General features: G+C 36.2%; 1 protein-coding gene across 1 annotated transcript in view; it reads left to right on the top strand.

The window, feature by feature from the left end:
* The window catches only part of RNF144B (ring finger protein 144B), a 205,903-nt gene that overhangs the window by 164,685 nt on the left and 18,344 nt on the right, over positions 1-22,874 (top strand). Inside the window, exon 4 of the mRNA XM_044667471.1 lies at positions 5,955-6,015. Within this exon, the coding sequence (XP_044523406.1) occupies positions 5,955-6,015 (61 nt within the window). The remainder of the gene's footprint in view (positions 1-5,954; positions 6,016-22,874) is intronic.

Raw genomic sequence — 22,874 nt, 5'->3', positions numbered from 1 at the left:
CTCCCTCCCTCCCTCCCTCCCTTCCTTCCTTCCTTCCTTCCTTCCTTCCTTCCTTCCTTCCTTCCTTCCTTCCTTCCTGGGGTTAAGTGAACTTGCCCAGTGTCACCCAGCCAGGAAGTGAAGTCACATTTGAACCCAAAGCCTTCCATATCCAGGTGCCTGCCCTACCCAGTGAGCTGCTTCTTTATATGCTGTTTCATAGGAAGGGAGGATAGAGGTGAAGATGATAGGTAAAATTGGCCTTGAGTGAAGAAAATCTCAATGTCTTTTTTTGGAGGAGAGTGGATGGAGAATCATGTGTTTGCTATGTTGTTGCAAGAAAAAATCCTTTTTTAGATTGCCAACTCCGAGATTCTTTAGTCTTGTTATTCTCTAAAGTATGTATCTATATATAGTCATAGGTATAGATATGTTGTATATAGAAACACTTTTATTAGAATATAGCTCAATAAACTATACTGTAAAGGTATAGTTTGCACATGAAACCTTCTCATTTTATTGATACTTTTTTGTTTCCACATCATATTCATTTATAAAATATATCCTTCCTCAATATAACAAAAATTAAAAAAAAAGACTGTTTAGTAAAACCAACCAATGTATCAAGCACACTCAGTAGTGCATAGTTTTCCATTGTTGTAATGAGGCCAGGATTGTACATTTTTTTCAACACCATGCCCAGGTTTGGTCATTATTATTACGTATGATTCAGCTTTGTTATATTCTTTTTGTTCATTGAGTATATTTTCCTTATATCCCTTGCTTTACTTTGCATTAGTTCATATGTGTTTCTCAGAATTTTGACTTCCATAATGGAGTAGTATTGCAGTGCACATGGTGGCATTTATGTGCTTGGATTTGTTTAGCTATTTCCGTCAATAAGCACCAACAGCATTTTATTTCTAGTTCTTAGCTACCATCAGAAAGTTTGCTATGAATACTGTGTCATAGAAGACACCCTTCAGTCTTTGACCTCCTTAGGATATGAGTGTAGCAGTGGCATCCCTGCGTTGAGGGTTTGGCAATTTCAACAACTCTTAAGACAGAAAGGCAAGCAAAGACTAGACAAATGGGGTTAATGGTCTTGCCCAGACCAGATTTGAACCCAGGTCTTCCCAGTTCCAGATCTGGTGCCCTATCCACTGTGCCACCTACTCCCCCCCCCACTTCCTTGTTTGTTAAAAATATTTTCAAATCTTTATAGAATGGTTTGACCTATCTGTAGCTCATGTGACTTTCTTGCTGCCTCTCCAACATAGATTGTGAAAAACATCTATTGACATCTTTGCCAGTTTTTTAGCTGTGAGATAGAGTTGTTTTTGTTGGCATCACCCTCATTATTAGTGATTTGGGAAGAGTTTTTCATGTGCTTGTTAATAGTTTGCATTTATTCCTTTGAGAACTGTTTGACAATATTCTTATCTACCTTTATTGACTCTTGGTCTTCCATATTCATGTTCATTCTCTACGTATGTTGGTTCTCAGACCTTTATCACAGAGCCATTAGAAAAAGAATCCCTCCCTTCTGCCAATGCCACAGGTCATAGCTATCTAACCTGAAGATGATAATAAGGACCTCAAACAAGAAGTATAGCCAGCAGAGGGCAGCTGGGGTTCAGTAGATTGAGAGCCAACCCTAGAAATGGGAGGTCCTGGGTTCAAATGTGGCCTCAGACAATTCCTAATTGTGTGATCCTGAATAAGTCACTTAATCCTAATTGCCTAGCCCTTCCTGTCCTTCCACTTTGGAACCAATACACAGTATTCATTCTAAAATGGAAGGTAAGGGTTTAAAAAAAAGCTAGTAACTACATGAGATTACAGCCTTCCATCACCACTAATGTGGTCTTCTATAATGAGTTTATTCATTTTCTTTCTATTTCTGGTAATAATTGTTTCTGCTGTTGTGACTTGAAGGCATATCAAATTTCTCTTTAATTTCGCGGTGTCATTCTCTCCTTAGTATTTCTCTCTTTCTTATCTTCACTGCTAACTTTATTCTTCTTGTCTTCCATGCATGACATGCACTTTTCTTGTGAGACAAAAATAAATGACATTGAGAATTATCCCAGGAGTCTTCTTGTATAATTTGAAATGTTATCTTGGAAAAGAATAAATAGAAATGATTTAGGGCAAAGCTCTCCTGGTATTATTTAACAATGCTTTTCAGGCTTTAGCTCACTTATCCTCTAAGGTCAGTGAGACACAGGTGATATTAGTATACCCATTCTATACAATAGTGGCCAGATGACCTAGAAGATAAGAGTGATAGACCTGAAATCAGGAAGATCTGAATTCAAATCTAGCCTCAGGCTCTTACTAGCTCTGTGACCCTGGGCAGGTTCCTTAACCTTGCTTTAGTTTTCTCATCTGTCAAATGGCCTGGAGAAGGAAACAGCCAACCTCTTTAGTTCTTTGCCAAGAAAACCCCAAAAGTTGTTATGAAGAATTGGACAAAACCAGAAATAAACAACCAATAATAAATATATACAGTAGAAAGGATTCAAGTATTAAATACCTTGCCCCCAGGACTTCACAAGGTGAGCCTTCTCTCCTCTGTCCTTATTTTTCCTTTTCTTCTTAAGCCCTTGTCGGATCCATTAGGCAACTCAGCTTCCCAACAAAGTTGACAAAGTAGTAAAAGATATGAAACAGAGTGGACTTTGGGAAATTCAATTCAGCAAACATTCATTAGACACCTACTATATGCCAGACACAGATATCCTGCAGCATATAGTTCCCAGTTAATTATTTGAAGCAATTTCTCCCCAAGGAGTTTCATTTGTCACCATGGCACAGACTCATAGAATCATAGATTTAGAACATAACTTAGAGGCCATTGAGGCCAACTTCTTCATTTTATAGGCAAGGACATATAGAGGCCCAAAGAGATTATTATTAAGTCACTTGCACAAGGTCATATGACTAGTAAATGTTTGAACCCAGGTCTCTTATGAATCCAAGTCCCATACCCTATGCATTATGCATGTGTACTTCATATAAGACTTATTCTGCCTTACTCTCTTGTTTTCTACCTTTCTTCTTTTATATTATTATCAAACATTTGGGGGACCTGTCATGTGGGAACAATATGCTAAGATGCTTAGGGAATTAAAAAAATTTCATTATTGTTTGTTTTTGTTTTTTAAAGTTCTGCCCTTAAAAATTTTAGTTTGAGGAGATATAGCATATGAAAAATATAAATCTCACTTTGGGTCTTCTTTAGAATGTCTGGGTAATAGTTAATCTTTTGAAAACCCTTTATTTACATTTTTTGTTGGTTTGTTACATTAAAATATACAGTTAACTCCCTCCCTCCTTTCCCCTCCCCTCATTAGAGAAGGCATCATTTGACAAAAAAAGATCTATGTTATATAAAACTATGTCTTACTTGTTTCTCTTTGTTAGTTCTTTCTCTGGAGGAAGAATTACCCACATCATTCTTCAGACAATATTTTGTTGCTGTATATGACCTTCTCTTGATTCTGCTCATTTCATTTTTCATAATTTCATGTAGATCTTTCCATGTTTTCCAAAATTAACTTGTTCATCATTTCTTACAGCATAGTAGTATTCCATCACAATCATATGCTGTGACTTATTTAGCCATTTCTCAATGGATGGATATTCCTTCAATTTCCTGTTCTTTGCCACCACAAAGAGAGATGCTACAAATATTTCAGAAATCTAGATTCTTTTCCTTTTTCCCTGATCATTTTAGGACATTAACCTGAGTGGTATAAAACAACCTTCTATTATAGAATTCAATAACTGTAGCATACACATGTGTGTGAGTGTGTATGCATATCCAAATACAACCACACATACATACTTGTATGCATATACATATGAACATATCCAGATAGCATTTCTCAACTGAATAAGGTTGCTTAGAAGGAAAAAGTTTTTGTTCCCAAACTCTGTCCCTGGTTTAATTTCATTCTGTTGGGAATGGGAACCATCCCAAATTGCTTAGGCCTTTTGGTTCTTCATACAATATAGTTGACAGTTTAATTTTTTATCCAGATGGCCAAACTTATTTTTTTCCTCCTTTAGGACTAGATTCTATCACGTGTCGGTATTTATTGCATGGACTAAAAATTCACCTAGCTGCCTCTTTTCTTCTCCCAAAACTCTTTTAGTTTACATCTATGTCTTTTTTCATTAGCTGCAAAAAAGTGTAGCAATCTATAGACGTAAAAAGAAAGGAAACTTGAAGACCTATCTAACTAAGCTAAGAATGTAGCCTGTATGGGCTTGCTCACATCTTGGAGTTTGGTTATGCAATCCTTCTCTCTCGAATTCTAAATCTTTTAAGCAACACTGAAACACTTATATCTTGACGTCAGTGGAATCTTATTTTTTAAGGCTGTGTTTTAGGCAAATAAGATATTTTAGTAAGCACCTGTGAAAGGCAATTGTACATTTGACATCATTAATCTCAAAAGATATTTGTTACATAAGAATACTTATTACTTATAAGCAAAAATCTGGTTCATGTCTTCATCTGGGAGGGAAAAGGCTATTTTACCACAAGAAGGCTGCCAGTTGATGTTTCATTTTTTACTAATATCACATGTGACTCTGCAGTAGCCAAATCTTCAGACTCCCTATGTGAAGGAAAAGTCAGGAGGGCTGATTTTATTTGAATTAGATTAGGACAGTTCTTTCTTATCTTTTAAAAGTAGTATTATTCTGAACTTTACAAATACCAATACACATGAGCATTTCCATATACAAAGGACAGAAAAATAGAATGTATGTAAAACTCTTCCTCACTGTTATGAAGAGTGTGCCTTAAAAAAATGTATAAGTGGTGACCCAGTGGATAAAGTGCCAGGTCTGTAGACAGGAGGTCTTGGGTTCAAATTTGGCCTCGGACACTTCCTAGCTCTGTGACCCTGGGCAAGCCACTTAACCCCAATTGCCTAACCCTACTGCTCTTCTTCCTTGGAATTGATACTTAGTATTGATTCTCTGTTACTTAGTGTTAATTCTAAGACAGAAGATAAAGATTTAAAAAAAATATGTAAGATCAATATGGTAGTTTCAAAGCTTTTGTACTTGTCTATGTCTTTCTGAACTTTCTCCTGTTTTCTTCTGAATATTTAAAACTAATAGTTAAAGAATACTTTTTCCTTTTTTTTATGGCATCACCATCACTAGTTCTTTCCCTTATTCATCCCCAAATTTAGAGAACATAACCAAAAATGTTTCTTGTCACAAAAGAGCATAGTTAAGTAAATTGTGTCTGAGTATATGTGTCTTGTTCTGTACCTGGAGTCCATCACTGCTCTGTCAATGGGAAAAGGTAGCACATATCATGGTTGGTTACAGATTGATCATAATTCTTTGGTAGAATGGTTTCTCTAATATCTTCAATCTAGATGCAATCATTCTCTTTATTATCAAAAAAGTGAGAGGCACAATCTTCTAAAAATCAGGAAATCACTGTAAATATCTAGAATGTTTGGGAAGAACCAGATTTCTTGTTCCAGAGGAGTGTACACTTGACAGCATAGTATGTGAGATGGAGGCATTCTAAAGAAATGGGGTCAAGCCCTAGCCCAGTCACTAATTCCCACTTGGATATGTAATAAACCTCTCTCTTTTGGTCTATGAAATGATGTCTATGAAATATTTTCTTATCTATGAAATGAAAAGATTGGATTAGATGGTTTCTTGGTCTTTTCCAGTTTGGTGATTCTATGGTGCCCTCTATCCAAGTTTGAATGAGAAGGTTAGACTGGATGGTTTCTTGGTCCTTTCCAGTTTGGTGATTCTATGGGGCCCTCTATCAAAGTATGACCTCTAGAGGACTAGAAAGCAATTAAAGAGGTTAATATTGTGTTAAGGTGGTACAGAAAACTCAGCAAGGAGAGAACTTAAGAGATTAGTTACAAATACACATCCGAGGCATGCTGGGAATCTCACCTTTCTCTTTTTGGTTTCAGATTTTCTGCTTGGTACCATTGGATCAGTTTCAGCTCTACCAACGGTTGAAGTTTGAACGAGGTAGGACCTTGTCTAGTTTAGTCACCATCTTTAAGCCAACATATTTCCCAAACCTCATTAACTCATGTAGAGACTTGGGTTAGCTGTGGACTTTTTAGCAAAAAATTAAGGATACCCTGAAAGGCAAAAGCCTTTACCCCAGTAAACCAAAGTTAGAAATTCAGGTAAAATAAGCATCAAAAAATAATCACTCCCAACACAATGACATGATAAGAAAAATATCATAGAATGCAGACACCAGTAGAAGACAACAATGGGGAGAACCTAGAGAGAACAATGGGACTATTAAGGAAAATTTTAAAATGGAACTTCCTAGTTCTAAATCCACACTGTTGAACTGCTTTCCCAACAATCATAGTGACTTAGACTTCCATTACCACATTGTACGGTTGTGAGGATCAATTGATAATGTTATGTGTATGTTTTAAATGTTTTAATCTCTTATCTCCAGTTAAAAGAGAATGGCAAACCTAAAAGAAATGAGTCTTTGCTTGCTTCAGCATTGGTTTTATTTCTTTTACTTGGTCATGTTAATAGATTCTGAGCTCCTTGGCAGCAAAGACTGTCTTTTGTCTTTCTTTAGCACAGTCCTTGGCACACAGTGAGCACTTGATGAGTATTTGTTGACTCCCTAACTTTCTGTGATCTGTGGAAAGACTTATGCAGTGGTTCACAATAACATTAATGTAAAAGAAGGTGACACCTACTATCTTAGTCTTTTCAGATGGGTTCAAAATATTCACTCATTAAATGGTCAGTGTTTTTGTTCATTTTTATTGATGTCCTTTGGAGTAAATTCATTTAATCAAACATTTAAGGTCTTGGTATATATAAGGTACGGTATGTTAGCTTCTTGAGGCACAGAAATGAAAACCACCCTTTATTGAGGAAATTTATTATTTAACCTACAGGATAAGAAAGAAAGTAAAATATGATAAAAAGGAGAGATGAAACTTGATGAGGTTAGATGGATGGATTTCAACTGTGTGTTGTGAGGTTGGGGGAGGTTCAGGGAAGACTTAATTGAGGGAGGGCTTTGATTTAGGTCTTGAAGGATTTAAGGAGGAATGGAGACTGTATACTCTGCAATATGGGGAGTATCTTGCACAAATTCATGGACATAGAAGAAAACATGACAAGATCAGAAATACAGCTGGGCTTCTGGCTATGTCTCACGACATAGCTTTTCCTTTTCTTTTTTTTAAAACAAGCTTTTGTTTGACTTGATTTTTTTCAGACTCTGGGCCAATGATGATTTGCATAACTATTCTAATTATAGTGCCCATCCACCAACGTAGAGCTGCATTCTTATTCCCCTTGGCATCTCATTTGCTCATACCCAACTACTGTAATAAAATGTAACTATCGACTGAAGTCTGTGACTGAAAAGATCCATCCTCTGAGAATAATTCTTGTCCTGTTGCCTAATAGGCCCTTTTGTACGTAGTCCCACTGAGCCAATTCAATGAACTTTTGGTTAATTGGCATACTTAGGAAATATGGTGATTTAAAAGGAATTGACCTAAAATCATCCCGGGATACATGGTTAGTGGAACAAACACTGATTTGGAGACAGAGCTAAGGAATCTGGATTTAAATACTGGCTCTGATACTTATTACTAATCTAACCTCAAACAAGTTGTGACCATTTTGGGCTTTAACACTCCAATCTGTTATGAAGGGATTGCATAGATGGTTTAAAAGTTGCTTTCTAGTTCATATGTTAATCAACATTTATTAAGTATTAACTAGGGAATGGAGAGGAAAAAACATTTTAAATGCGTACTTATAATGGTATAAAGGCTTTAAAGATAACTGCATTTGAGACTCACAACAACCTTGTGAAATAGATATTATTATTCCCATTTTATAGTCAAGGAAATCGAGGCAAATAGGCGAAGTAACTTGCCCAGAGTCACACACCTAGTAAGTACCTAAGAGTGGATTTGAACTTGGGTCTTCCTAGTACTTTATTATCTATATTACCTCACTGCCTCCTAGATGCCAGGCACTGTGCTATGTCTTGCCACTTTAAAAAAAAATAAAAAAAATATTTCATTACATGCACAATTTTTTTTAGCATTCATTAAAAAAATTTTTTTTTGAGATCCACATTTCTCCCTCCCTCTCACCCCTTTCCCACTCACTGTCTAATTACTTTTTAACCCTGGGCACATTACTCAACCATTTTAGGCCTCAATTTCCTCATCTTTAAATGAACACTTGGCCTGTCCTGAGGTTTAATTCCTATGAGCTTTCTGTTGTATAATGCCTTACACATATTAGTCACTTGATAAATGTCAGTGTTTTTGTTGTGGTTGAGTTGTTTCATTGAAGTCTGATTCTTTGTGACCCCATTTGGGGTTTTCTTGGCAAAGGTAACAAGGTGGTTTGCCATTTCCTATTTTTGGCTTCGTGTATTGTATACCTTAAATAAAATGCCTCACCATGATGGGTGGAGGACAAGGCATTGGTTTCTGACACAATCTCTCTCATGATTGTATTTGGAGGAATTTGGGCAAATCACATGACCTTTTTGATCTCTGGTTTCCTCAGATGTGAAGTAAGGACCTTGGAGAAGAAGCTCTCCCAGAGTCTTTCTACTTCTAACATTCCAAGATTTTAATTTGATAAAAATAAAGCCATGAGTTCAGAAAGATGAAACATACCATTTGCTTCCTATAGAGGTGAAGAACTTCAGACATAGTCAATCTGAGAATTTGTTTTTGAGGAATGGCTTTTATTTAGATGTTGAAGCATTTAAGGAGGTATAAAGATTTGCCTGCATCAATTCCAAGGTATATTAAGGGATTTATTTTGTTTCCATTTTTTAAAAAATTTGCTTAATGCAATAGGCTAGTGGGAGGAACAGATTAATTTAAAAAATACTTGTTAGTTGAAAAATATTTTAAATCTAATAATAAATCATGCTAAAATGATGCTGAATACAGACTCATAGGATATTAGGGTTGCTAGAAACTTAAGAAATTATCTAGACCAACTCCTGGATTATGTCTTTGTGTACTTCACACCTAGCGTAACATGTAATAGGCATTTAATAAATACTTATTAATTTGATTAATTTTCTTAGGTCAGGAAATTGAGGTTCAAGGAAGTTGTATAATTGTTTTTACATTTAGTGACTCATCTTGCAGTGCCTCAAAATCATAATTAGAATTTTAAACTTGGAAAGAACTATTGGAGATTTAATTCAAACTTGTCATTGTAAAGGCCAGTGAAGGAAATGATCTGTCTGTGAGATCTCACAGAGAGTAAGAAATATTTTTAACCAGGAATGAACCTAACCCTTCTGACTCCATATTTAATTCTCTTTACACTAAAGAAGGAATGAAGGGAACAAGCATTTATTACATTTATTAAGTACTGGGCCAGGCACCGTGTTAATAAGCACTTTACCATTATTATCTCATTTGATCCTCATAACAACCCTGGGAGTTAGGTACTATTATCCCCATGTTATAGTTGAGGAAATGGAATCAGATTTTAAATGACTTGCTAAGGATTACACAGCTAGTGATTGTCTGAGACTGAATTTGAACTCAGATCTTTCTGACTCTAGGTCTAGCATTCTGTTCACTGTGCCACCTAACTGTCTCTACAACACTGCCCAGTGCTTTGTCAATTGTCATTGTGCCACAGAAGACCAATCATTAGGAGTTGAATTCATTGGAACTCTACTGAAAGTTTACCAGATAAAACTCACTGATAACTAAATGTGTTGTTCATGTGAGATATCTGATCAAAGACCATCTTAGTGGACAAGTGACCTGGGGTGCATGCCTTGTAACAGGCAGGACTACATTTATGGTGAAACCTGTTTTAACGAGGTCCTTCTGGTGCCTCTTGGGAATAAATCCCTCTGGACAGGATCTAAGGCAGAACTATGAAAGATTTGTTCTAATCCACTAATTACCTCATTGCAGAAGTGAACACTTTGGCCCTGGGGGAATAGATCATGACTTTTTAGATTAGGACATTGAAATAGATGTTTAGAAAGATAGGTTCCCATGGACATGGGGGAATTCAGAACAACTTATTTATGTAGGAAGACCATTAAAATTGGGGCAAGGGGCATTTTGATAGGGAGATACTGGAGATACTGGAGATACTGAAGAGACCATATATGACTTTTTTTTCAGTATCAAAAAAATATTAGAAAGAAAAAATAAAATTGGTTGGACTTCAGCCCTTATTGCTCCATGAGGAAACTGTGTTGTGTTTTATCCTTCTAACAAATAATTTAATTTTTCTGAGACTTAGTTTTCTTATTAAAAAATTCAGAGGGTTTTACTAAAGCAAGAACCTATAAACTTTTAAAATGTTTTGGCAACTGAATTTCAGTATAATTGTGTTCCTTTATAATTTTATAAATTTTATGTCACAATTTAAAAACATGATTTGAGAAGAAGTCCATTGGTTTTACCAGATTGTCCATATACTAGCCAATTTCTGAGAATTACATCACAATGTTAAAAAACTTTATTCTCCTCACTGGAGATGAATCTTCTCATTGGCTTCCTGGGCAATCTCTCTTGTTCTGTAATTTTTATGTATGGTTACTTACATTGATTAAATCATATATGCTAATATCTTAGAGTCATTGAGCTTTGGTGTGATCATGGAGTTCATCTTGCCTGTTACTGATGTTTGTTATTCAGTCATTTTCACTCATGTCTGACTTTCCATGATCCAACATGGGATTTTTCTGGCAGAGACTCTGGAGTGGTTTGCCATTTCCTTCTCCAGTTCATGTACAAATGAGGAAACCGTGGTAAACAGGGTTAAGCAACTTGCCCTGAGTCACGTAGCTAGTAAGGTTCTCAGGCAAGATTTGAACTCATGGAGATGAGTCTTCATAACTTAAGGCCTGGCACCTAGATACCCCTTTATAGATGTGTAAACTGATTTGGAAAGGTAACAGCTTCCTCAAGATCTTATAATTAGTTTAGTGATCAAGCTGAAACTAATCTGGATTTTCTAGTTTTCCTAACATACCTTTCCATTTAGATTTCCATCTACCATCTCTAGTCTTTCTATGACATCTCAACTTGTATTCTAGTCATTTGTGTCCCTCTCTTATCTCCCCTCTGAGCCAGTAAGCTCTTTGGGAACATAAATCCATTCACTTTCATCTTCATATCACTAGTTCTTGGCAGAGTACCTTACCCATAAATGCTATGAATTAAATTGCTGAGACCTTTTTTTCCTTTGCGATACCAGGAACAACCAAATCCTTGGAATGACTAAAAATTCAACAGCTCATAAAAGTTAAAACAGCATGTTTTATTTCCTCTGGCAATTGAAGCAGCATGGATATGCAGTGTTTCTCACAATAATAGTAAAATTTCACAAAATGCCTTTTTTGGCATAGCCCCCATTATGAGGGAAAAAAGCAAAAAGATGACTTTAGTGTTTACTGAGCATGTATAAAGCATGGTGACAAGCAGGTAGCCGACATCTTCTGCCAGTGTCAATGGGGAAGCAGCACTGCTATGTCAGTTTCTGAAAACTGAAGAGAAAAACATTAGGGTCAAGGAAATGGTCATTTTTATTCTCAGAATATATCTATTTCCCAAGAATTGGCAGAAAACAGAAGTATAGTGAAAAAGCCTCACAATTCTAAACAGTATTTCCTACTTCTTGTAACTTAATCTCATGATAATTTGTTACTTCAGTAATTGATTGTGTAAAGTAATTTCCATTAAAAGTCTGTTTTTAGTCTTCCATTTCTCTTGTAAGCAAATATCATAGTTAACCATTTCCCTAATGGGTTCATCTCTCTCTCTCTATATATATATCTATATATCTATATATCTGTCTATCTATATCTATATCTATCTATCTATATATATATAAAACGTGTGTGTGTATATTTATAATTTTTTTTAATCAAACCCATATCTTCTATCAATACTAAGTATTGGTTCCAAGGCAGAAGAGTGGTAAGGGCTAGGCAACTAAAGTTAAATAACTTGCCCATGGTTACACAGCTCCGGAGTAACTGAGGCTAGGTTTTGACCCAGGACCTCCTGTCTCCAGGCCTGGCTCTCTATCCCATCGAGTCTCTCCTGGGTTCATATTAAGGATTTAGTTGTAGTGTTAACTTGAGGATTTCACAGTTTGATTCCATGAGCCCCTTGGTTTCTTTTCTGCCTCCTTGGATTCTTTGACTTCTGGAAATCTCTTGGCATCTCTTCTGGAAGGAAAGGAAGAGGAAATGAAAAGTTAAGTATGGATCCCTTTCAGGGCAGCTAGGTGGTACAGTAGAGAGGACTCTGGGTCTAGAGTCAAGAAGACTCATCTTCCTGAGTTTAAATCTGAAATTGGAAAACAATTTGGAATTATAAGGGAGAAGATATCAAAAAGTTTTTTACCTTCCATCTGTATACTATTAAGGCTGTACGTTGTGCTAGGTGTATAGAAAACAATGCTCAGATAAAGCAATTTCATGGAATGCTCCAAAGGGAAGACCTTTTAGCCTGAGTTCAGTAGATTTACTATTACATGTTCTACCTTTATTTTGCTGCTTTAACATAATTTGAACAAGAGGGCTGAAAATCATTCAAACTGGAGTGAGATGAGGAGTGTTTTTCCTTGACCTTTGCTTCCAGGAGTGTGAGCTAGACAACTTCTGAGAAAACAAAATCTCTTCATTTCCAGATAATAATCCTATGAATTCTAAAAGCAGTTCATGTTTGACTATGAAATCTGCTTTTGGCTATAAGGGAAAAATCTTTTAAAATACAATTTATTAATGTCTGTTGTCTTTCTATTATAATCATTTCCCACTCTCTAAATTTAATCCTTCCTTGTGACAAAGAAAAACATTTAGCAAATTAACATTTAGCAAAAATTTGAATTATCAATCAAACAAATTTAAGCTTTAAGAATAAAGGAAAAATACCCAATACTGAGATGATGTCTAATGATATCACAATATTCTATTCTACTAGTCCTCTACCTCCTTGCCATGAAGGAAGAGGAAGTATGTTTCATTATCTTTTCTCTGAGGCCTTCATTGTTTTTTTAACTAATTACTCAGAGGCCAACTTCCTTCTATTGATCTTTTTATTTATACTGTTGTAGTGTAATAATGAAAATGAATGTAACCCCTTTACAGTAGTCATCACACAAGTTAATTCCTTTTGTCATTTGTTACTTGGTTGTTTTTCAGTCATGACCAACTCATCACGATCCCTTTTGGGGTTTTCTTGGCAAAGATAATGAAGCACTAGTGTCTGAGACTAGATATGAACTCAGGAAGGAACATGAGTCTTCCTGATACCAAACCTGGTGTGGTGCGTTATTCATTATGCTACCTAAGTGCCTTCTCCATCAGTAGAGGCTCATTTGCCCCATTCCTCCTCAGATATCCAACATATTCAAATACTTAAGTGGGAAATACTAAGTTCTTTCCTATATTGATTTAAAAATCGACCCTCTCCCTCCTGATTAGAGAAATGCAAATCAAAAAAACTCTGAGGTACCACCTCATACTTAGCAGATCGGTCAATATAACAGTAAAGGAAAATGATAAATGTTGGAGGGGATGTGGCAAAATTGGGACACTAAAGCATTGCTGGAGGAGTTGTTAGCTGATCCAACCATTCTGAAAGGTAATTTGGAATGTTGTCAAAAGGGCTTTAAAAGAATTCATGCCCTTTGATCCAGCAATACCATTACTAGGTTTATACCCCAAAAGGTTAATAATATTCATGGCTGCACTCTTTGTGGTAACAAAAAATTGGAAAATGTGGGGATGTCCCTCAACTGGGGAATGGCTGAACAGATTGTGGTATCTGCTGGTGATGGAATACTATTGTGCTTTAAGGAATTTTTAAGCATTTCGATGTGAAATGGAAGAACTTCTATGAACTGATGCAGCGTGAAATGAGCAGAACTAGAACATCATACACAGAAAGTGAAACATTGTGGAATGATCTAATGTAATAGGCTTTGCTACTAGTAGCAATACTATGATCCAGGACAATCCCAAGGGATTTATGAGAAAGAATGCTATCCACCCCAAGAGAATGAACTGTGGGAGCAGAAACACAGAAGAAAAACAAATGATTTATCACTTGTTTATATGGGTACATGGTTTGGGGCTTTGGTTTCAAAAGATTACTCTTGCAAAAATGACTAATATGGAAATAGGTAACAAGTGATAACATTTGTATAACTCAGTGGAATTGCTTGTTGGCTTTGGGAATGGGGGAAGGAAGAAAGGAGGGAGGGAAAATGAATCATGTAATCATGGAAAAATATTAAAAAGATAAATACAATAAAAAAATCTACTTTCTAGTTCTTCTCTTTGAAACCACAATGAAAAAGTGTAATCCTTTTTCTACATATAGTTCTTTAGATTTTTAAAGATAGCAAACCTATCTTCTCTTGAGTCTTTTCTAAATGTAATGTTCCCTAATCCTACAACTTTTTCTTATATTTAATGATTTTGAGCCACTTCACAGACCTCTGAATATCTTTCAGTTTATCTGTGTTATTTAGTTTTAGTTGTAGCTGACTCTTTGGGATCCCATTTGGGGTTTTCTTGGCAAAGATACTGAGTGGGTTGCCATTTCCTTCTCCAACTTATTTTCTAGATGAGGAAACTGAGGCAAACAGGGTTAAATGACTTGCCCAGGGTCACATAGCCAGTTAGTATCTGAGGCCAGATTTGAACTCATGAAGACTCATCTTCCTGATTCCAGACCTGGCACTTTATCCATTGTACCATCTAGCTGCCCTTTAGTTTGCCTCATTATGCTGATTAAAACTGTGATAGTCATCTCCCTTGTTCTACATGCTATACTCCATTACCTCTTTTGACAACCACATGAGTCACTCTGGCTTTTATTGAACTTGGTGAACAAAGGCCTTTCCATTTTTTTCTTGTGACGTACTACTGAGCCAAGTCTCCCCCACCTGCTGTTGATTTGATTAAAGTTTTATGTAGGACTTGGACCTTGTGATAGGGAAGAATATAATCTTGTTAGTTTTAGTACTTTTGGCCATCTAGTTTAATAATCTAATTTAATGATACCTTTCTCATTCTACACAATTTTCCAAAATTTGCCAGCTGTGTATTTCTGAGTTCACACCATCAGTGCTTTTCAATATCTTTGGGATGTAATTTGTCTGAGTCTGGAAACAGGAATTTATTTAAAGCAGCTAGATGACTTCATATCATCTTATCTGGAGTGAAGAAGATTTGAGCAAAAATTCAACTTTAGACAGGTACTAACTATGTGATCCTGGGCAAATCACCTAACTACTTTCCTGCCTCAGTTTCCTTCCTGATCGATAAAATGGGGATAATAATAGCATCTCCTCCCAGGGTCATCATGAGGATCAAATGAGATCATATTTGTAAAATGTTTTGCAAACCAAACTGGCGCATGTATAGAATTTCCTGTGAATTGGGTTTGCATTATTCTTTGCAGATTAAAGATCATCTTCAATAGTGGACAAGAAAGAAAAAGTAACTAATAACAAATCGGTCAATAAACATTTATTAAGGGCCTGGTGTATTCCAGGCACTGCTTTAGAGTTCTGGGTTATAAAAAAGAGGCAAGAGATAATCCCTACCTTTGGGAGCTTAAAATCTACATAGCTTTCCCTCTGCCCTCTGTTAATGTTAAACCATCTATCCCAAGGACTCTTTCCTTTTTCTTCTTGCTCTGAACATGCCTAAAGCAATCCTCAGTATTTGCTCTGGACACTTTTGTTAGTATTGACTTACCTTAATGATATTTTTAAGAATAAGAGGCCCCAGGGGCAGCTAAGTGTCTCAGTGGATTGAGAGCCTAGCCTAGACACCAGACGTCCTGGGTTCAAATGTGAACTCAGATACATCCTAGCTGTGTGACCCTGGGCAAGTCACTTAATCCTCATTGTCTAGCCCTTACCACCCTTCTACCTTAGAACAAATATATGGTAATGATTTTAAAACAGAAAGTAAAGATTAAAAAAAGAGTAAGAGACCCTTTTTCATTTTTTCATCTTCTGAGCATGTCCTTTAAAAATTTGAACTCACTGGGGAGTTCTTGTGTTTTTCTGTGGCTATGTGGGAGACCAAGTTGAACTGACTTGCAGTGGTATTCTTAACTTCTGAGAGCCTACACTAAGGCTTTTTATTTGAAGCTTCAAGGGCACTTGATTTTGTGGTGGTCAATTATGCCAAACAGTCTTTGAGAGTTAATTGTGACTGAAACATGTCACCCTGGGGCCAACTTGTTGACAAGCTTTTCTGTGAATTGAGTTAGGTTAGTTCTTAGGACATAGAAATCCAAGCTATTGCTAGGCTTTTCTCTTTTGGTAGGACCTGCCAGAGCTTGTGTACCATTGGCATAGCCAATTCAGGGCCACCCCCAAGTCACTATGAGGCACTGGGGCAAGACATCATTGGAAAAGAACAATAATTAACCTGAAAGAAATTTAAGCTGAAGTTGTCGAGTCCTGCTTTTGTCTCTTCATCAACCCTTTCCCCCATGCCCAAATACCACAAAGATAAAGATCAGTGACACAGCAAGTACTTATGAGTTCTTACTATATTTTCAGTACTATGTTAAGTCACTGGAGATTAGGGTGGACAAAATTAGGCAAATTTTCTGGAAAAAGTTACAAAGTAATAGAAAATATATAAACAGCTGGAATTATTTCTTTCTTGTTTTTGTATTCCCAGCGCTACTATAGGGCCTTCCTCGTATGTGATAAATTTTTAATAAGTATATGAATTAGCCTCTTTAAGAGGGAGAGAGATATTCATTTATATGGCATCAATTGTCTATTTATGTGAGGGACCCCAAACTATTTTTTTCTAGTTTTGCCCATGGTCCAAATCTATATAAACTGTAAGATTGTAAGATGACATTTATCTAGGGGCCCTACTGGTGTGCCATAAGTTACTCTGTTTATAATTGAACTTTTCATATCTTCATCCCAAAACTGGAACTTCCAGAGTTTTTTCTTGCATCTTTATTTTTCTTAATCATTATCTTCTCAGGCACCCAAGCTTGGAATCCTTAGAATTGTGTTTGACTTCTCCCTTGACCATGCCCCTTCACTTCCCCATACAGTTGTAGGCCAAATCCTATAAATTTTACCTTCAAGGAAGGCCTCAAACCTTACTTCCTAGGTTTATTATGATGATAATAATTATCATTTCAGTTTTTACTGTCTTTAGTTTGGACCATAATTACTTTTAGCCTGGATTTATTGTAATACCTTCTTGTTTATCATTTTCAGACTGAACCTCTTTATGCCTCCAATCCATCTCATATTTCGCTACCAAATTAATCTTTCTACCATATACCTTTCAATTTCACTTTCCTACCCCCAAAGCCATGTATCCCTATGATTCACTGAATGAACCCTAGGGCTTTCCCTCAATGATACAGTCCAAAACTAAAGAACAGATTGAGTAGACAAACAGAATAGTCATCAATTTTTCATTGTCATTATGCCAGTACTGTTTTTTTTTTTAATTAAGGATTGAGTTAAAGGCATAGATGGCATGCTCATTCAACTTACAGGTGAAATAAAGATGGCAGGGCCAGATAACCAAGTAGACAGAAGAATTAGTACCAAAAGAGATCTAATGAAATGGAATTCAAAAAGGACAAATATAAAGTTTTATACTTTGGTATTAAAAAACCCCAACTTAATATACAATGGGGAGGAATGTTTAGATAGCAATTGTTCTATGAAAAAGATCTGAGGATTTTAGTGAACGAAAAGCTTAGTATGAAACAACAATATGGTGTGACAGCTGAAAAAAACTAAAGTTAATCATGGGCTGCATTAAGAAAGGTGTAATTGTCTTCTATTTTGTACCCTAGTCAGACCTTATTTGCAGTATCTATTCAGGTATGGATACCATAATTTATATTGAAAAGTTGGACAGTAACCACAGGATAACAAATGAAATGATAAATGGCCTGGAGACCATGTCATCTGAAGATTTGTTTAGAAGATTTGGGCATGTTTAGCCCACAGAAGGCTAAACTCTTTGGGGGTGGGGTGGGGTGGTGCTATGATAGCTGTTTTCAAGGATTTGAATGACCTTCATGTGGAGGAAAGATCAGCCTTATTGTGTTTGTGTAAGGGTAAAACTAGGAACGATATTAGGAAAAACATTCTAATAAAAAACACGCAGGAATGGTCTGCCTTGAGAGCTAGTGGGTTCCCCCCTCCACCTCTTCCTTGGAGGTCTTCAAACAGAAGGTCGTTAGGTATGTCATTGTAAGGATTACCTTTTTGTTGCATTAGATGGCTTTTGAGAACCTCTAACTCTCAAATGGTGATAATCTTTCCAACCTTCTCCCATTATTCAGGATCACAGAGTTGGAGTCAGAAGGATCAATAATGATGATGATAAAAATATCAATAATAAATAGTTATATAGCATTTAGGACAAGCCATTTAACCATGTTTGCCTCAGTTTACTCATCTGTAAAATGAGCTGCAGAAGGACATGTCAACCCACTTCAGTATCTTTGCCAAGAAAACTGCAAATGGGTTCATGAAAAGTTGAAGACAACTGAAAAGACTTAAACAACAATAAAATAGCACTTTAAGCTTTCCAAAGTCCTCTCCATGTTATCTTATTTGATCCTTACAAAAACCTTGTGGAGTAGGTCCTATTGTTATTCCCATTCTATAGATGAGGAGAGGTTAATTAATTTGCCCAGGATCTCACAGGTAGTAGGTTTTTGAGAGAGTTTGATCTTAGGATTTAATCCTTGCAAATCTATCAGCACTCTATCCATTATGACCATTTAGCTGTCACGAAGGGACCCTGGCAGTTTTCTAAACCAATGCCCTCATTGTGTTAATGAGAAAACCGGGACCCAGAGAGATGAAGGAGTCTGTCATATAGTAGTAGTGTCAGAGCCAGGAATCGTGTCCATTTTCTTTGACTAAAACCAAATGCACTTTTTTGATGTGAAAAGTGCATTCAGTTTTACTTACTGAACATACTTGGTTCTCTTTCCTCCATTGTGTCTTTTCTTGTAATGCTATTCTCTCCGCTTTTGCCACATCAATCCCTGCCTGTTCCAATCTTAACCATCTTTCAAAGCCCAGCAGAAATGCCACTCTTTACAGGAAGTTTTCTCTGATTACCCTCAGCCAGAAGTGATCTTTCCTTTGGATGTATTCCCATAGCACTCTTTGCTATTGCTGTATCTGTTGAGTCGTTTTCAGTCATGTCTGACTCTTTATGACCCCTTTTAGGGTTTTCTTGGCAAAGCTATTGCAGTAGTTTGCCATTTCCTTCTCCAACTCATTTTAAAGATTAGGAACTGAGACAAACACGTTTAACTGACTTGCCCAAGGTCATACATCTAGTAAGAGTCTGAGACCAGATTTGAACTCGAGAAGAATCTTTATAACTTCGGGTCTGACATTCTATCCACTGCACCACCTCTCTGCCAAAAATAAAAATAGCTAACATTTATATAGTGTTTACTGTGTCAAACACTGTGGGGAAACTGCTTTAGCACTCTTTAGACGTTCCAAATTTAGTTATTTACAGTGCTTATTTCCACTTGGCTTATCTGCTTTAGCAGATGAATCATGATAGGTCCATCTCCTAATCTAAATGTCTATGAGAATAAGAGAATCAAAGATGGATATAAAGGGATAAGCCTAAGATGCTTCCAATCATAGAAATGGGGGGATCTGGGAAGTAAAGTTAGATTGAGGATCGTATTTAAAATTGTAAAATCTGTTTTGGAGGTGTTGAATTTGATAGAAAAAAGGTTTAGTGACTGGGTAGAGAGTTTAGGGTTCAGGGGAAACCTGTTTGGGGATATTACCAGGGCTTCTCTTTGCTGCTGAACCTTCCTTTATGGTTTGTCCTCTCAATTTGAATGTGGGCTCTTTGAAAGTGGACTGTCTTGTTTTTCTATTTGTGTTCTAAATCCTTTGGCCAATACTTGGCACAAAGTCAATGCTTTACAAATTCTTTCCTATTCCATTGCCTAGAACTAAAGTCTCCAAAAAGGGGGTACTATAAAGTACCCATAGAATTTAAGGAGTAAAATTAAAAAATGACACTCTCTGAGACATAAGTAAATGATCCATTTCACATTTGAAGATTAAATGGTCCATCTGAAGAGCAGATAAAAAGACAGTCTGTTTATATGTTGTTGATTATACCTGGATACTCCATTAATTTTTCCCAGAAGTCATAAAATGAATAAGTGGCATCATAGAGAATAATATAACTCTATCTAATGTAATATACCTTGTAATCTTAGAAATGCTAACATGTTAATAATAAGGGAAAACAGAAGTTGGAATAGGACACACATGGAGTCTAGGAAAAGAGGAGGTAGCAAATAAACATATCAATATACCTACCCCTGTCCAGAACAGAGGATGGATACCTGATTCTTCAACATCAATATTCAGATGTTTGATAGATGTGTCCCTCTTGTGGGAATGGACTGGAAGGTGAAATAGCTACTATGGAAAGATTATGTCCTTGAATTTTTTCCATTTCTCTTTGTTCTGTATCTACTTCCAAACAACTTTCTGGCAGTGATATTGTTTCCTAAATAGAATTTCTCCTTCTGTGAAGCAAATGTTAATGACTAGTTGAAGGAATATTGTAGCCTGCTTAGCAGTTACTTTTTCACTGGATGGAGCAAGCCTATGATTTCATTGGATTATGGGCCTTCTAGTGAGGAAATATCTATCAATACCTGCTTTGCAATTTATAGTCTTTTTAAAATTTTACATTTTTTACATGTTGATGCAGTTTTTAATAATCATCTGTCATTTTTGCAATACATGTCCTCTCCCTCTTTCCCACTCTTCCCCTTTCCTCAAGATTGTAGGTAATATGATATATGTTGAAAATGTGATTTCATATAATACACATTTCCATGTTCATCATATTGTGAAAGAAGACAAATATCTCTTAGACTAGAGAAAAAAATTAATGCAAGAAATAAAATGAAGACTAGTATGCTTCATTATGCATTCAGAATCCATCAGTTCCTTCTATGATGGAAAATCCTTTTTTTGTCCTGAGTCCTTTGGGATTTCCCTGGATTTTTGTATTGCTGATAACAGTCAAGCCATTCACAGTTGATTGTCATACATTTTTGCTGTTAACTCTTGTTACTCACTTCGCTTTGCATCACTTTAGGTAAGTCTTTCCAGGTTTTTTTTTTTTTTGTGATTGTCTTGCGCATCATTTCTTATGGCACAATATTATTCCATTACAATCATATACCACAACTTGTTAAGCCATTCCCCAAATGATGGACATCACTTCCATTTCCAGTTCTTTGCTACCACAAAAAGAGCCAATATAAATTTTCTTGTACAAGTAGGTCTTTTTCTCTTATTTTTGATTTCTTTGGGTTATAGTCCTAGTTGTGGTTATGCACAGTTTTATGGCCCTTTGAGCATGGTTCCAAATAGTTCTCCAAAACTGTTGTATCAGCTCATAGTTCCTTAAGTAGCATACCAGTGTCCTAGTTTTATTACATCTTCTCCAAAATTTATCATTTTCCTTGTTTTCATATGAGCCAGCCTGATAGGTGTGAATGGTTTCTCAGAGTTATTTTAAGTTGCATTTCTCTCATTTGTTATTTGGAGTCTCTTTTTATATAACTGACCATTTGTCAATGGGGAGTGCTTTGTAGTCATAATTTTACTCCATTCTCTATATATTTGAGAAATGAGGTCTTTGTCAGAGACACTTGCTATGAACATTTTTTCCCTGTTTGTTGTTTTCCTTCTAATCTTGGTCGTATTTGGTTTTGTTTTTGTAAAACCCTTGTAATTTAATGTAGTCAGAGTTATCTACTTTACATCTTGTAGTGTTCTCTATGTCTTGTTTGCATATAAATTCTTCTTTTATCCATAGATCTGACAGGCAAATTATTCCATGCTCCCCTAATTTGTTTATGGTATTCCCCTTTATTTCTAAATCATGTAGCTTTTTTCACTTTACCTTGGTATGGGGCATGAGGGATTGGTCTGTGCCTGGTTTCTGTCGTACTGTTTTCTAGTTTTCCCAGCAATTTTTGTCTAATTGGAAATGTATAGTCTTCAAGGATTGTTTGGGGGCCCTAAGAATTGAAGTGACTTCCCGAGGGTCACAAAACCAGCATGTGGTATTCTAGCTTAGAAGCTATTCTTTTGTGAGGTTTTATAGCTTATTTTTAGGTCAGAGTTGTGATTTTATCCTTGAAGGAAACTCCTCATGAGGAAATCTTTCCCACTGAATGCAGACTGGTACTTCCTCTACAACTTAGTTATCTGAGGTCACTGAGAGTGAGAGGTTAAGTGATTTGCTCAATCTCACACATCGTGGGGCAGGATCTTGGCCATTGGCAATAGAATTCTCTTCTATTGACTTTGTTTACCAGCTAACTGGAAAGATGAAACATACTCACAGGAATAGAAGGCCTGGTACATAGTGGCCATTTGCTAAACCTTGATTTATCACTTTGATAAATATTGATTTGAATAAATTATTGAATGAGATAATAAATAGCAAACATGAAGCTTATTAGATGTAAATCATATCAGAGACATTAAGACAACATAAATTGGAATCCACAAGGAAGACTTTGTGGAAAAGGTAAGATTTCTTTTGGACTTTGGAAGGATGGATAAGATAGCCACAAAATTCCCAGGGTTGTTATGAGGATTAGATAAGATTATATTTGTAAAGTGCTTAGTAGTGTCTAGCACATATAAGAGCTATATAAATGTTAGCAATTATTATCAAAATTCTTCTTCTTCTTAAACTGGCTAATCACTCAACACACACACACACACACACACACACACACACACACACACACACACAC

Source organism: Gracilinanus agilis, chromosome 1, assembly GCF_016433145.1.
Source record: "Gracilinanus agilis isolate LMUSP501 chromosome 1, AgileGrace, whole genome shotgun sequence".
Taxonomy (NCBI): Eukaryota; Metazoa; Chordata; class Mammalia; order Didelphimorphia; family Didelphidae; genus Gracilinanus; species Gracilinanus agilis.
Note: the sequence above shows the minus strand (reverse complement) of the source record. Positions and strands in the feature narration are given on the sequence as shown.